The sequence below is a fragment of the Rhincodon typus genome, chromosome 10, assembly GCF_021869965.1.
Source record: "Rhincodon typus isolate 14 chromosome 10, sRhiTyp1.1, whole genome shotgun sequence".
Lineage (NCBI taxonomy): Eukaryota > Metazoa > Chordata > Chondrichthyes > Orectolobiformes > Rhincodontidae > Rhincodon > Rhincodon typus.
Genome location: NC_063341.1, coordinates 66,572,239 through 66,585,116, shown reverse-complemented (window position 1 = coordinate 66,585,116; position 12,878 = coordinate 66,572,239). Strand labels below are relative to the sequence as shown.

The 12,878-nt window shown below is 40.8% G+C and overlaps 1 protein-coding gene across 1 annotated transcript in view; it reads left to right on the top strand.

Annotated features, from left to right (window-relative positions):
• hfm1 (helicase for meiosis 1) overlaps positions 1–12,675 on the top strand; it is a 107,924-nt gene extending 95,249 nt beyond the window's left edge. Inside the window, exons 23-27 of the mRNA XM_048601544.1 lie at positions 1,870–1,955; positions 4,116–4,199; positions 4,769–4,926; positions 9,798–9,901; positions 12,578–12,675. Of these exons, the coding sequence (XP_048457501.1) occupies positions 1,870–1,955; positions 4,116–4,199; positions 4,769–4,926; positions 9,798–9,901; positions 12,578–12,675 (530 nt within the window). The remainder of the gene's footprint in view (positions 1–1,869; positions 1,956–4,115; positions 4,200–4,768; positions 4,927–9,797; positions 9,902–12,577) is intronic.
• Positions 12,676–12,878: the final 203 nt, after the last annotated feature.

Below are 12,878 nucleotides of genomic sequence, written 5' to 3'. Positions count from 1 at the left end.
GAATATGAGTTGCTGTTCCTGCAACCTTCGGGTGGCATCGTTGTGGCACTGCAGGAGGCCCAGGATGGACATGTCATCTGAGGAATGGGAGGGGGAGTTGAAATGGTTCGCGACTGGGAGGTGCAGTTGTTTGTTGCGAACCGAGCGTAGGTATTTCAATATGCTTGGCAGGGCAACAAACAAATGGAGAAAGATAGTGGATCGGTAGCAGCAAGTATTGGAACTCTTACTCTCCCTGCTTTGTTCTCATCATCCCAAATGCCAGCACCAGTGATAAATTAGAAAAATATCCATTCACTGAGAAATCAATAATTCTATAAATTTCACTGCCACTGAGTATACAGGACACCAACTAAACAGCAGTAGGCTCAGGTTCAACTGTATCAACTTGAGGGCTCTAAGAACTTTTTAATCTGCATATTCTTTATCTTCCTATTGTATTAGACACTCTCCCCTTTTAAACTTTCCAACTGTTATGTGTGTTGGATGTTGCGTGTGTCATTTTTTACTCCAGGTTAGTAAATATTAAAATTCCTTTCTTTCACAAAAAAAACTTTGTAAGTGACTCCTTAATTATAATCTAGCGACTACATTTCAATTAAAGTGTGATTAAACTGTATGCTAAAAATAATTAACATTTTGTTGGACAAACCAAGGGGCTTAAAAGAGGAGAGCCAATTCATTCCCCACCCTGGTCATAACAAACTTTGCAAGGGATTCCAATTCTTCACTGTTGAAGAACTAGTTTCAGAACTTCCTCAAAAGCCACTCCATTGTGGACTTCTTCAGAGACTGGCAGTTCACCTTCCTTCCCCAGAGCTGTACTCCCTTAGATTCTGAAAACTGCCTACTCACACCTACTCACAGGCACAACTCCTGCTTTTTCAACTAGCTTCACCAAACTGGTGCTGTCCTTGCATTTCTCCAAGCTCAAATATTTCTCAACTTCACCATGCAAAAACAACTTGTGGGCACCTTCACTTTGCTCTGAGTTGCACTGAACTATTGATGGCACACGGCTTCTTCTACGATGCCTGCTGGTCCCAGAGCTTTTCTTGACCCCTAATCCAAATGCTTAGGTGCACCTTCTGGCTCACCAGACTTTCCGAGTCTGAATGACTTGGAACTTTTTGGTTCCTTTTTTGAACCTAGTGGCAACTTTTCGAGATGGAGTCACTTCTCCATGCACAAAATGTCTGACTGATTAGCAGCCTGAAGGTAGCAATCTTCTCCTCTGACTGCCTCCATCAAGCTGTCTAAAATGGATTATTCACTAACATTCAAATGCAAGAACACATGGAACATTCTATTCCCTAAATGTTATAACTTTCATAGCATGCTGGTTTGCCCAGTGCAAAAAAAGTTTTCATTTCAAAACTTATAGTAAATCGTTTAAGGACGACTTCCTTATTTCATACTAGAGACTCTCAAAATACAAATACAAACAACTGAATTGTCTTGATCCTAGATGTTCACTGTGTGAAGCTGCAAAGTATTCCATAACCACCACCATCCCTTACCTTTAGCTTCATTTACTGTAAGTATTCCAAGTACAAATTCCTTGGTTGACCATTGTAAAAACGTGGATCAATGTAGACAATACATGGACCCCTTCAATTTTGATGCTTCAAATCACCAAAGAGCAACACAGATTTTAAATATTTCATAGTTCTATAATAAAAGTACAAGTCTAGAGAAATTAATCTTCTGTGAATACTATCCTTCACTTATACTCACTCCTGTTCCCTTAAAAGTCTTCTATAATGTACCCCTGGTTGTTAATGTATCATATAGATTTTATCACCTAAAACATTTCTAAAGTTTAAAAGTGATGCACAATGTAATTCCCCGTTGTTATTCTATTTACAGGTCCTACTTTGTCCAATGCTATGGTAAATGCAGGCCTTACTACATTCCAGAAGATAGAAGACACAAATGCAAGAGAATTAGAGCTGGTATTAATTTTTCAACCAATTCTTTATTCATATAAATAAATCTCCCCTGATATTTTTTCATGGAGCACCCTGTGCTTTTATTTTTTTCTCTCTTTCTCCTATCTGTCAGGTATTGCTTGGTTATTATAAGTTTCATGAAGCATCATCAAACCCTGTTTATGGAAGAAGACCATAAGATATAGGAGCAGAATTAGGCCATTTGGCCCATCAAGCCTGCCCCACCCTTCCATTCTCCTGCCTTCTCCCTATAATCCTTGCTAATCAGGAACTTATCTATCTCTGTCTTAAATATGCTCAATGTCTTGGTCTCCGCAGCCTTCTGCGGCAATGAATTTCACAGATTTCACGTTTTTATTGAATCTGGTTTCACCACCTGTCATGGTGGCTTTTGAACCCATGTCGCCAAAACATTGGCCTAATGTTCTGGATTGCTAGTCAGGTTGCATTACAACTACACCACCACAACACCACATGCCACTGAATGTCAAGAGGTAATGGCTACATTCCATCTTGTTGGAGATAGACATTTCCTGATACTTGTGTGATGCGCACATTACTTGCCAATTTTGGGCCAAACCTGGATATTGTCCAGGTCTTGCTTCCTTTGGATCTCTTCAGTATTTGAGGAATCACAAATGGTGTTGAACATTGTGCAATCATCGGCAAACTGAGTTATGACCTTATAAGGAAGGAAGGTCATTGATGAAGCAGCTGATAATAGTTGGACTCAGAACACTACCCTGAGGAATTCCTGCAGAGATATCCAGGAGCTGAGATGACTGACCTCCAACATTTTCTGTTGTACCAGGTATGATTTCACCCATGGAGATCTTTCCCTGATTCCCATTGACTCTAATTTTGCTAGGTTTTCTAATGTGACACTCAGTCAACTGCAGCCTTAATGCCAATGGCAGTCACTCATACCTCACCTTAGAATTGAGCTCATTTGTCAGTGTATGAATTATAGCTATATTGAGGTCAGGAGTTTAATAGTCCTTGCAGTATACCCTGAGCTTCAGTGAACTTCAGGTTATTGCCCAGAAAGTGCTGCTTGATCAGACTGTTGATGACACCTTCCATCACTTCACTGGTGATCAAGAGCTAGGTTGGATTTGTCCTGCTTCCTGTGCACAGGACATAACTAGACAATTTTCTACATTGTTGGGTAGATGCCAATGTTGTAGCTGCTCTGGAATAGCTTGGCTAGGAGCATAGAGAGTTGTGGAGCATATGTCTTCAGTATTATTGCCAGAATGTTGTTAGGGCCTGTAGCCTTTGCAGTATCCAGTACCTTCAGCCATTTCTTGATACGTGCAATGAATCAAATTGCCTGAAAACTGACACTTGTGATGCTTGGGACCTCTAGAGGAAGCTGAATTGGATCTTCCATTTGGCATTGTGGCTGAAGATTGTTGTAAATGCTTCAGCCTAGTGTTTTGCACTGAATTACAGAGCTCCCATATTATTGAGAATGGGGATACTTTTGGGGCCTCCTCCTCCAATGATCTGTTCAATTGTCCACGACCGTTCACAACTGGATGTGGCAGGCCTGCAAAGCTTAGACTTGATCCGTTAGTTATGAAATTGCTTAGCCCTGCTTATTATTTGTTTATGCCGTTTGGCATATTAAGAGTCCTGTTTTGTAGCTTCATTAGGGTGACCTCTCATTTTAGGTATGCCCTGTGCTGTTCCTGGCGTGGGCTCCTGCACTTTTCATTGAAACAGAGTTGATCCCCTGGATTATTGGTACTGGTAGAGTGAGGGATATGCTGTGTACTGAGGTTGCAGGTTTTGTTGGAATACAATTCTACCGTTGCTGATGGCCTGCAGCCTGAATGGCTAGATCTGTTTGAAATCTATCCCATTTAGCTCAGTGGTAGTTTCACATGACATGATAGAGGGTATTGTCAATGTGAAGACGTGACTTTGTTTCCACGAAGTCTCTGTGGTGGTCGCTGTGGACAGGTGCTTGTGCAACAGGCAAACTGATGAAGATAAAATCAAGTATATTTTCTCCATGCTGTATTGATCTGTTTACTATGTGTTGTAGAAATGTTTGGAACATTGACTTAGTTTAATTCACATACATTTTATTGCATTATAGTCAATATATAAAAGTTCTATGAAAGTGGAGAATCATGGTCATTGTTATTTTTGTAGATTGTAAACAGACACCCTCCTTTTGGAAACCAAATAAGAGAATCTGTTCTTCATCTCCCAAAGTATGAGCTCAGTGTTGAACAGGTAATCTTTGGATTATTGGTATTGTGCCATTTCCTTTGCAGTCAAATGGATGCGCAGTAGTATTTACAAGAAAGAAGTGATTTGTTCATATTTTGCTTGTTAATAATTGTAATTATTTATGACTTGAATTCTTTATACAAAGGATGATTTTGATCATTCACGATGGTGAAATCAAGTACTCTTTGTGTTTAAAATATTGCTGAAAATCACAAATAGAACACTTCCTTCATTGAACAAAAACAAGTTGCTGGAAAAGCTCAGCAGGTCTGGCAGCATCTGTGAAGGAAAAAACAGAGTTAATGTTTCGGGTCCGACGACCCTTCCTCAGTTCTTACTCAGACCTTTCTCAGAACTGAGGAAGGGTCACCGGACCCGAAACATTAACTCTGTTTTCTCCTTCACAGATGCAACCAGACCCGCTGAGCTTTTCCAGCAACTTTGTTTTTATTCCTGATTTACAGCATCCACAGTTCTTTCGGTTTTTACTTCATTCATTGAGGTTTTTAAGCTCTTTGATTATTATAAAGTATGTTATGCATTCATTCATTTGGATTTTTTTTCTTTTGAAGCTTGCAAGATACCATGAATCAGTGGCAGAAATTATTGTGAAAATCACCTTAACAAATTATCAACAGCTACGGGAAAAGAGAACAGCACCTGACAATCACCACACTTCCCTAATCATCGGAGATGCAGACAACCAAGTTGTCTATAAACGAAAAATCACGCAAGTATCTAATCTATTAAGCCATATAGTGCAGAATCATCTGAAAACTTGCAAATGGAACTAGTTAATTTTTCAAAACTTACTTGTCACATTTAAAACCTCAACCCTGTGTCTGCATTCAATCTACATTGGGTATTAAAACTACCTGTTGTTTGCCAGAAACCATTTATAAATTTTCTAATACATTTGCAGTACTCCCATCCAAGAAATCTGTCTGGATTCCACATTGGATGTGTATCAGACCCATTTTTCTTCATGAATTTAAGTAATTAACCCTTATGTGGTTACATTAGTAATTTGGATTTAAAATTATTAATTGAATACAGAGAAAATTCCATTATTGGGGTGGTTGGCAAATGGCAATGGAGTACAGCATGATATTTTCTACAGGGCATTAGGATACCATCACAGGTTCATTAGGTAGCAGCAGACTACAATGGAAGGATAATCCCACAAAAGGAATGTTAGTGCTGATATTAAAGGAAAAATCATGCCAGTGACTTTGAATTTGCCCACTGGTCCTGAAGAGATAACTCACAAAGTATTTTGATGTTGACCTATTTATAAGTTGATAATATTATTGTTTGTCTATTGTGTGATTAATTGACTAAATCCTAGTTGAAGTCTGAACGTGATCATCATACTTAACATTTTGGTTGGGATTTGTACTTGGTACTGGAAGAGAAAAACTTTGGAGTGTAGAAATTTTAATTTTAATAACTGTAATAAGCCTGTAATAACTCAGAAAACCCATCTGGAAAGGAACATAGTTTTTCGCCGAACACCAATATAGGGCAATTATTCATGATATACATAGGCTAATACCAGACTGGGACAGAAAGTTCTATAGACCCATCCCCTTTTTTTCATATCCGGAAGTGTTATTACACACAACTGAATGGCTTTCGCACCACCAGATTACCATGACTTTTTTCTAACGCCTGACCACCACCAGTAAATTACCCATGCAGCCAATTAGGTATTTACATGCAAAGTTATGGGGTCCAGATCTGCTTTTTTCTCGTGTAACCAGAAGTGTTAACACACCCAACTAAATGACTTTCACACCACAAAATCACCATATCGCCATGACTTTTTTTTTGTTTTTAACTATAAACCACTATTAGTAATCACCAATGAAGCCAATTAGAAGCTCATATGCAATGCAAACCATCAAAATTGAGTTGGGGTAAGGAGAGTGGGAAGGGACTAAATCAAAATGGAGTTGAAGGGGGAAATAAATGTATCTCCCAAAGTGCCCACCTCTCTTTAAAGACAGTGAGAACATTGATAGACACCATGTGCCCACTCTCCAAGGACACCTGGCACAAATGTAACCACGGAAGAGATGCAGACAGTTGGCCTCCACAGCTCACTGCCTGGACCTATTTATAGCCAGCTTGTCCAGACCCAGGAGCAGACCCTTAAGGAGGTCCTCTGATCCAACCACCCCTTCCATACCGGATGCCCAAAGATCAGGAGCGTAGGGCTGAAGTGCAAAGAAAACATAACAAAAAGACTTTTCAAATAACTGAAAAGGGAGTGAAGTCAGCTGCAACCAATACAAACATGATCCACAGACTCTTCAGCACCTCAAAATAAATAGTTGGGCTGGGAGCCCATGAACTGCCATAATCTGTAGTTATAAGAGACTGCTATGTGCAACACCCTTCGCCCCAAGTCCCCAATGAAAAGTGGGAGTCCTCCCACATAGAGAGCCCTCCACTGGGGATAACTGAGTGACCTTCCCACCACAAAATTCCCATGACTGTTTTGTTTTGTAAACTACTAGCCATCAGCATCAGTAAAACACTCATGTAGCCAATTAACTATTTAAAAGCGAACCCCATTAATGGCAATAGGGAATAAAAACTGAAAGAACTGTTGTGGTTGGTTGGCTCGCCGAGCTGATTCGTTGTTCCGCAGACGTTTCATTACCCTGCTGGGTAACATTAGCAGTGCAGCCTCCGATGAAGCGTCATTCTGTTTTCCCGCCTGGTTTTTAAACTCTGGAGTCTGTTGAGCTGGATAACCCCACTTCCAGTTTTCCTTCGTAGTGGAGTGAGGTAATCCAGCTCAACGGACTCCAGAGTTTAAAAACCAGGCGGGAGAAAACAATGGCACTTTATCGGAGGCTGCACTGATGATGTTACCCAGCAGGGTAATGAAACGTCTGCGGAACAACGAACCAGCTCGGCGAGCCAACCAATCACAACACCCAAAACCTGAGCTACAAATCTACTCCAAATCGAAAGAACTGTGGATGCTGTAAATCAGGAACAAAAACAAAGTTGCTGGAAAAGCTCGGCAAGTCTGGCAGCATCAGTGAAGGAAGAAACAGAGTTAACGTTTCAGGTCCGGTGACCCTTCCTCAGAATGGGCAATAGGACTGCTTTTATTTTATATTCTACCCAGAGTGTTAACACACACAACTGAGCGACCTTCCCACCACCAACATCACCGTGACTATTTATTTTTGTTGAAAACTATGAACCACCACCAGTAAAACACCTGTGTAGCCAATTAACTGTTGACAAGCAAAGCCCATTATGGGCAATAGGGTCTGCTTTAACATTTGAGACCATTGGTGTACTTTATAATTATTTTTAACCTATTTTGTAAACAACCTGTTCGTAAGTGACATTTGCGCCACACAAATGCCAGTCTATGACCATCACCAATAAGAGACAATCTAACCACCACCCCTTGACATTCAATGGCGTTACCATCACTGAATCCCCCACTATCAACATCCTGGGGGTTACTATTGACCAGAAGCTCAACTGGACTCACCACATCAACAGAGTGGCTACAACAGCAGGCCAGAAGCTGGGAATACGGCAGCGAGTAACTCACCTCCTGACTCCTCAAAGCCTGTCCACCATCTATAACGCATAAGTCTGGAGTGTGATGGAACACTCCCCACTTGCCTGGATGAGTGCAGTCTCAACAACACTCAAGAAGCTTGACACCATCCAGGACAAAGCAGCCCACTTGATTGGCACTACATCTGCAAGCATTCACTCCCTCCACCACCGACGCTCGGTAGCAGCAGTGTGTACTATCTACAAGATGCATTGCAGAAATTCACCAAATTTCAGACAGCACCTTCCAAACCCACGACCACTTCCATCTAGAAGGACAAGGGCAGCAGATATATGGGAACACCATCACCTCCAAGTTCCTCTCCAAGTCACCCACCATCCTGACTTGGAAATATATCACCGCTCCTTCACTGTCACTGGGTCAAAAACCTAGAATTCCCTCCCTAATAACATTGCAGGTCAACCCATAGCAGGAGGACTGCAGCGGTTCAAAAAGGCAGCTCACCACCACCTTCTCAAGGGCAACTAGGGATGTGCAAGAAATACTGGCCAGCCAGCGACGCCCACGTCCCACAAATGGATAAAAAAAGTATTATTTGTATTTGTAAACAACGTGTTCAGAGATATTATTACACACCTCTGGAGCAGGTGGGACTTGAACCCAGGTGTCCTGGTCCAAGGATAAGGAAAAGAGTGTCTGCATTTCTTTTTCTACCCAGCAGTGTTATCATACACAACTGAGCACCTTCCCACTGCTAAAATAACCATAACATTTTTTTGTTTGCTTTTTTTTAAATTAGAACCACCACCAGTAAAAACACGCATGCATCCAACTGAGTATCTACGAGCAAAGCCAATTATAGACAACACCATGAGTAGAGGAGATGATGGCTCAGTCATAGTTTTGCTAGACAATTAATCCAGTGACCCAGGTAATGTTCAGGGGATCTGGGTTCAAATCCTACCATGGCAGATGGTGAAATTTGAATTCAATAAAATTCTGGAATTAAAAGTCTAATGATGACCATGAAACCATTGTCGACTATCAGGAAAAACCCATCTGGTTCACTAATAGCCTTTAGGAAAGGTAATCTGCTAACCTTTCCTGGTCTGGCTTATATATGACTCCACACCCACAGCAATGTAGACTGTCAGCTGCCCTCTGGGCAATGAGGGACAGACAATGAATGCTGGCCCAGTCACTGACGCCCACATTCTGTGAATTAATTTTAAAAACCACCAAGGTGAGGGAGAGGCTAGGGACAGCAAAAAGGGACTAAATCAAAATGAAGTTGGAGGGAGATATAAGACACTGTATTCCCAATGGTGCCCACCTGTGTCTAAAGACATCAAGAGCATCATGCTCCTTCTCTAATGATACCTGGGCACAAATATAACTGCAGAAGCGGTGCAGAAAATCAACAGAGAAGAGGGTCTCCTTTATAAAGGTTTCAAGTGATGAGTTCCAGCTGCCTGTTATCAAGGGAACTCATATTCAATGAGCTCCACAGAGAGATTAACTATGATTCCTGTGGGCTTTTTAGGAGTTATCACAAACCAAAAATAATTTTGCTTCCATGAATGCCCAGTATAGAATCTATGCTGCTGCTTGTCTAATATGAAGTAGACCACAAACACTTGAGCAATTACCCAAACTGAGGTGTTATGTAGTTTGCAGAGCAGGCTACCAACAGGATTCCCACCGTCATGTTGCAACCTACCCCACAGAATAGGAAATTTTACCAGCGCTGCAGTGAGATTAGAAGAGTTGTGAGCATTGCTAATGAGATTGAAGTGTCATAATTAGTGTGCTAATGAAGCCCTTGGAACAGATTGGGGATTTTACAAATAAATTCAAGTGGTAGAATAGAGTCAGAGTAGGCTTCCAGCAGATTCTCTCTTTTTGGGCTATTACCATTACTACCCAGGAGGCCTAGACCCATAAATACCTTATGTATGTATCAGTAGGAAAGTAGCAGCTAACACAGTCCAAGCATGGGCAGGAAATTCAGGTGCTGGCTAATTCTGATTTTGTTCTAACATTAGGGATTCGGCCCTGCTGAAATCAGGAAACTGGATGAAGAAAATTGAAGTTAAAAGGGCCTTTAAAAGTGAAGAATTAAGTGTTCATCTTATAAGTTCTGAATATGGTAAGCCAGGTTTATGTTGTCAGTGTAGTTTTTTAATCTATATTTAAAGAAGAGCAATTTCAACAACTGAAGACAGATCCCCTTATGAGAGTTTCCAACTGCTGTGATATTTCCTTCATCAGTTTAAAAAAAGAACTCTGTTAAATTCATAATGGTCAGTATTGTATTAATGTCATTACCTAGTGTAATTAATTTTATTCAGTTATTCTTCTGATCAGGTTTGCCTTTGTTTAGCTGTTTCAGATTATTCTTTGCATCATTTTTAATGCATTTTGGAGACGTTTGCAGTCTCTATTTCTCAAAGTCTAAAGGTGAAGACCCACAACAGCAACAAAGTAATTTCAGGATATTTAAGAAAAATAACTAGCTTGCATTTCTAGCACTTTTCACAACTTCGGGACATCCCAAAGCCTTTAAGGGGAGCCAGTAGCCAAGTGGAATTATTGCTAGACAGGCAATCCAGAGACCAATTTCTGGGAACCAGTTTCCAATCCTACCACAGCAGATGGTAGACTTTAAATTTGGTAATAATCTGGAATTAAAAGGCTGATGATTGCCATCAAATAATTGTTAAAATCTGGCTCACTCATGTTCTTTAAGACAAAAAAATGCCATTCTTATCTGTGATTCTAGAACCACAGCAATATAATTGATTCTTAACTGCCCTCTGAAGTGGCCTAGTAAACCATTTAGTTGTATCAAGTTTAAAAAATTGTGGTTGTACCTATACCACTTGCGCCAGTACTAGAATGCAGCTCATCGCCACCTTCTCTAGGGCAACTAGATATCAAATGCTGACCATATCCATGAGTGAATAAACAAATAGAAATGAGGTAATGACCAGGAAACCTTTTTTGATGTTACTTGATGATAAATATTGGTCAGTTGACAATGATAACTCCTGTGCTCTTCAAGACTGTGCTAGGGGATCTTTTACATCTACTTGCAAAGGCAGACCCGGCCTCATTTAACATCCATTGAAGTGTTGCATATTATAGCAAGGCACGAGAGAAAGCATTGGATACAAATGTATTTGAGCCCTGACAACATGCTAGCAGTAGTACTGATGATGTGTGCCCCACACTAGCCTAGTTCCAGCACAGGTACAGCACAAGCATCTAGTCGATAACATGGAAATTGTTCAGCTATGTCCTGTCAACAAGTCATATAGAGGAGTACAGCTTCAACAACACTCAAGAAGTTTAACATTATCCAGGACAAAGCTACCTGCTCCATTGGCACCCTATCTACCAGCTAAAGCATTCTGGCTTACAGTGTCAGCAAAGCATACCATCTACAACATGCACTGCAACAATTCACCAAGACTCCTTCAAACTGGCAACCTCCACCACCGAGAACAATCAGAGCATGTGAATGCAAACACCACCAGGTACAAGTTACCCTCTCAAGTCACCCTCTCAAGTCACACAGCATCCTTGAACTATATAATAGCTCTTGCAGTATTGTTAGGTCAATTTTCTGGAATTCCTGAACTGCACTGTTGCATATCTACACAACATAGACTACAGTAATTCATAAGTCAACCAACCACAACCTTCTTGAGGGCAGTGATTTATTGGCAATAAATGTTGGCCTTGCCTTCGATGCTAACACCCCAAGAATGGGCAAGTCAGTAAAAGGACTGTCCTACTGACTGTGTAGCACTTCCTCTGAATTGCCTATATCTTGGAGTTGGACTTTAACCCATACGCTATGACTCAACAGTGAGTCTCCCACTTGTCACCTTGCTGACACATACATTAAGAACACTCTTAAAATGCTCAGCTCGGAAAGATAAAATTAGGTGCTGACATTAACAGGATTTTGGAACAAAAACAAAGTTGCTGGAAAAGCTCAGCAGGTCTAGCAGCATCTGTGAAGGAGAAAACAGAGTTAACATTTCAGGTCCAGTGACCCTTCCTCAGAACTGATAGTGGCCGGGAAAACGTCAGTTTATATGCAGAAAATAGGGAGATTCGTGGGATAGGGAGTAAACAATAGGATAGAGCCCAAAGGAAGAGAAAGACAGTTGGACAGACAAAAGAGTTGGTAACAATCAGACTGGGAGGGTGAGTAGTTGTTAATGGGAACAGGATTTTGCCTTTTCAGACCCTAACATCAGAACCTCCCACTGCTGTGGAAATAATCACCCAGCAATGATTGACCCCAATTTAACTATGAGTGTCTGAAGGGAAGGCTGGCCACTTAATTGGACCAATAATAGGCCCTTCAGCACTGAAAAAAATGCATGCTCCTTTTTCAGGCAAGAGAAAGAGTGGATTCTTGAGGCACCTCTCTCCAGCTATTTATGGTTTGAAATAAAAACAGCACTTAGCAACCAATCATTGAAGAGGAGGAATCTTTCAAAGCATGTTCTGCAGCTGCAACTGAAACAGGCTCATGTGATGAGCCTTGAAGTTTGCCTGGAGCTCTGACCACCTGATCTGTTACCCTAGTCCCTGAAAGACTGAGAGGCTTCAGGTGACTTCTGACAATAGGTCTTGATAGGTCTTTAGGAAAACTTAATTTACCCTCCCTGTGCCATCTCAGTAATAATAGCCTGGTTGTAGACTACCTGATTGGTGGCATGAAGTTCTGAACCCACTTGTCACATGCTCATCCTCAATGGAGCTAAAAAATCCAATTATTTGAGTAAAACTTCCCTTCTCCTGTCAGATGATGTTTGGATCAGGACTTTTGCTTGTCATTCTAACTCTGCTATGTTCCTAACCCAGATTCCCAGTGATACATGCTGCAACATAAAAAGAGATTAGACTGTTTAAAGAGAAAATAAGAATTCTAAAAGAAAATGTATGGAGTTTGTATGTCCATCCTCCAACTAAACTGAGCCATAAACAAGATGAGCAGAACTCTAGGATTTTGCCAATCTATGAAACTGACTGAAATTTTGAAGGATGCACAAGCATAGTTAAACATGGAAATGTAGAAGTTGCTGTCAATAAGTCTATGCTTCTCC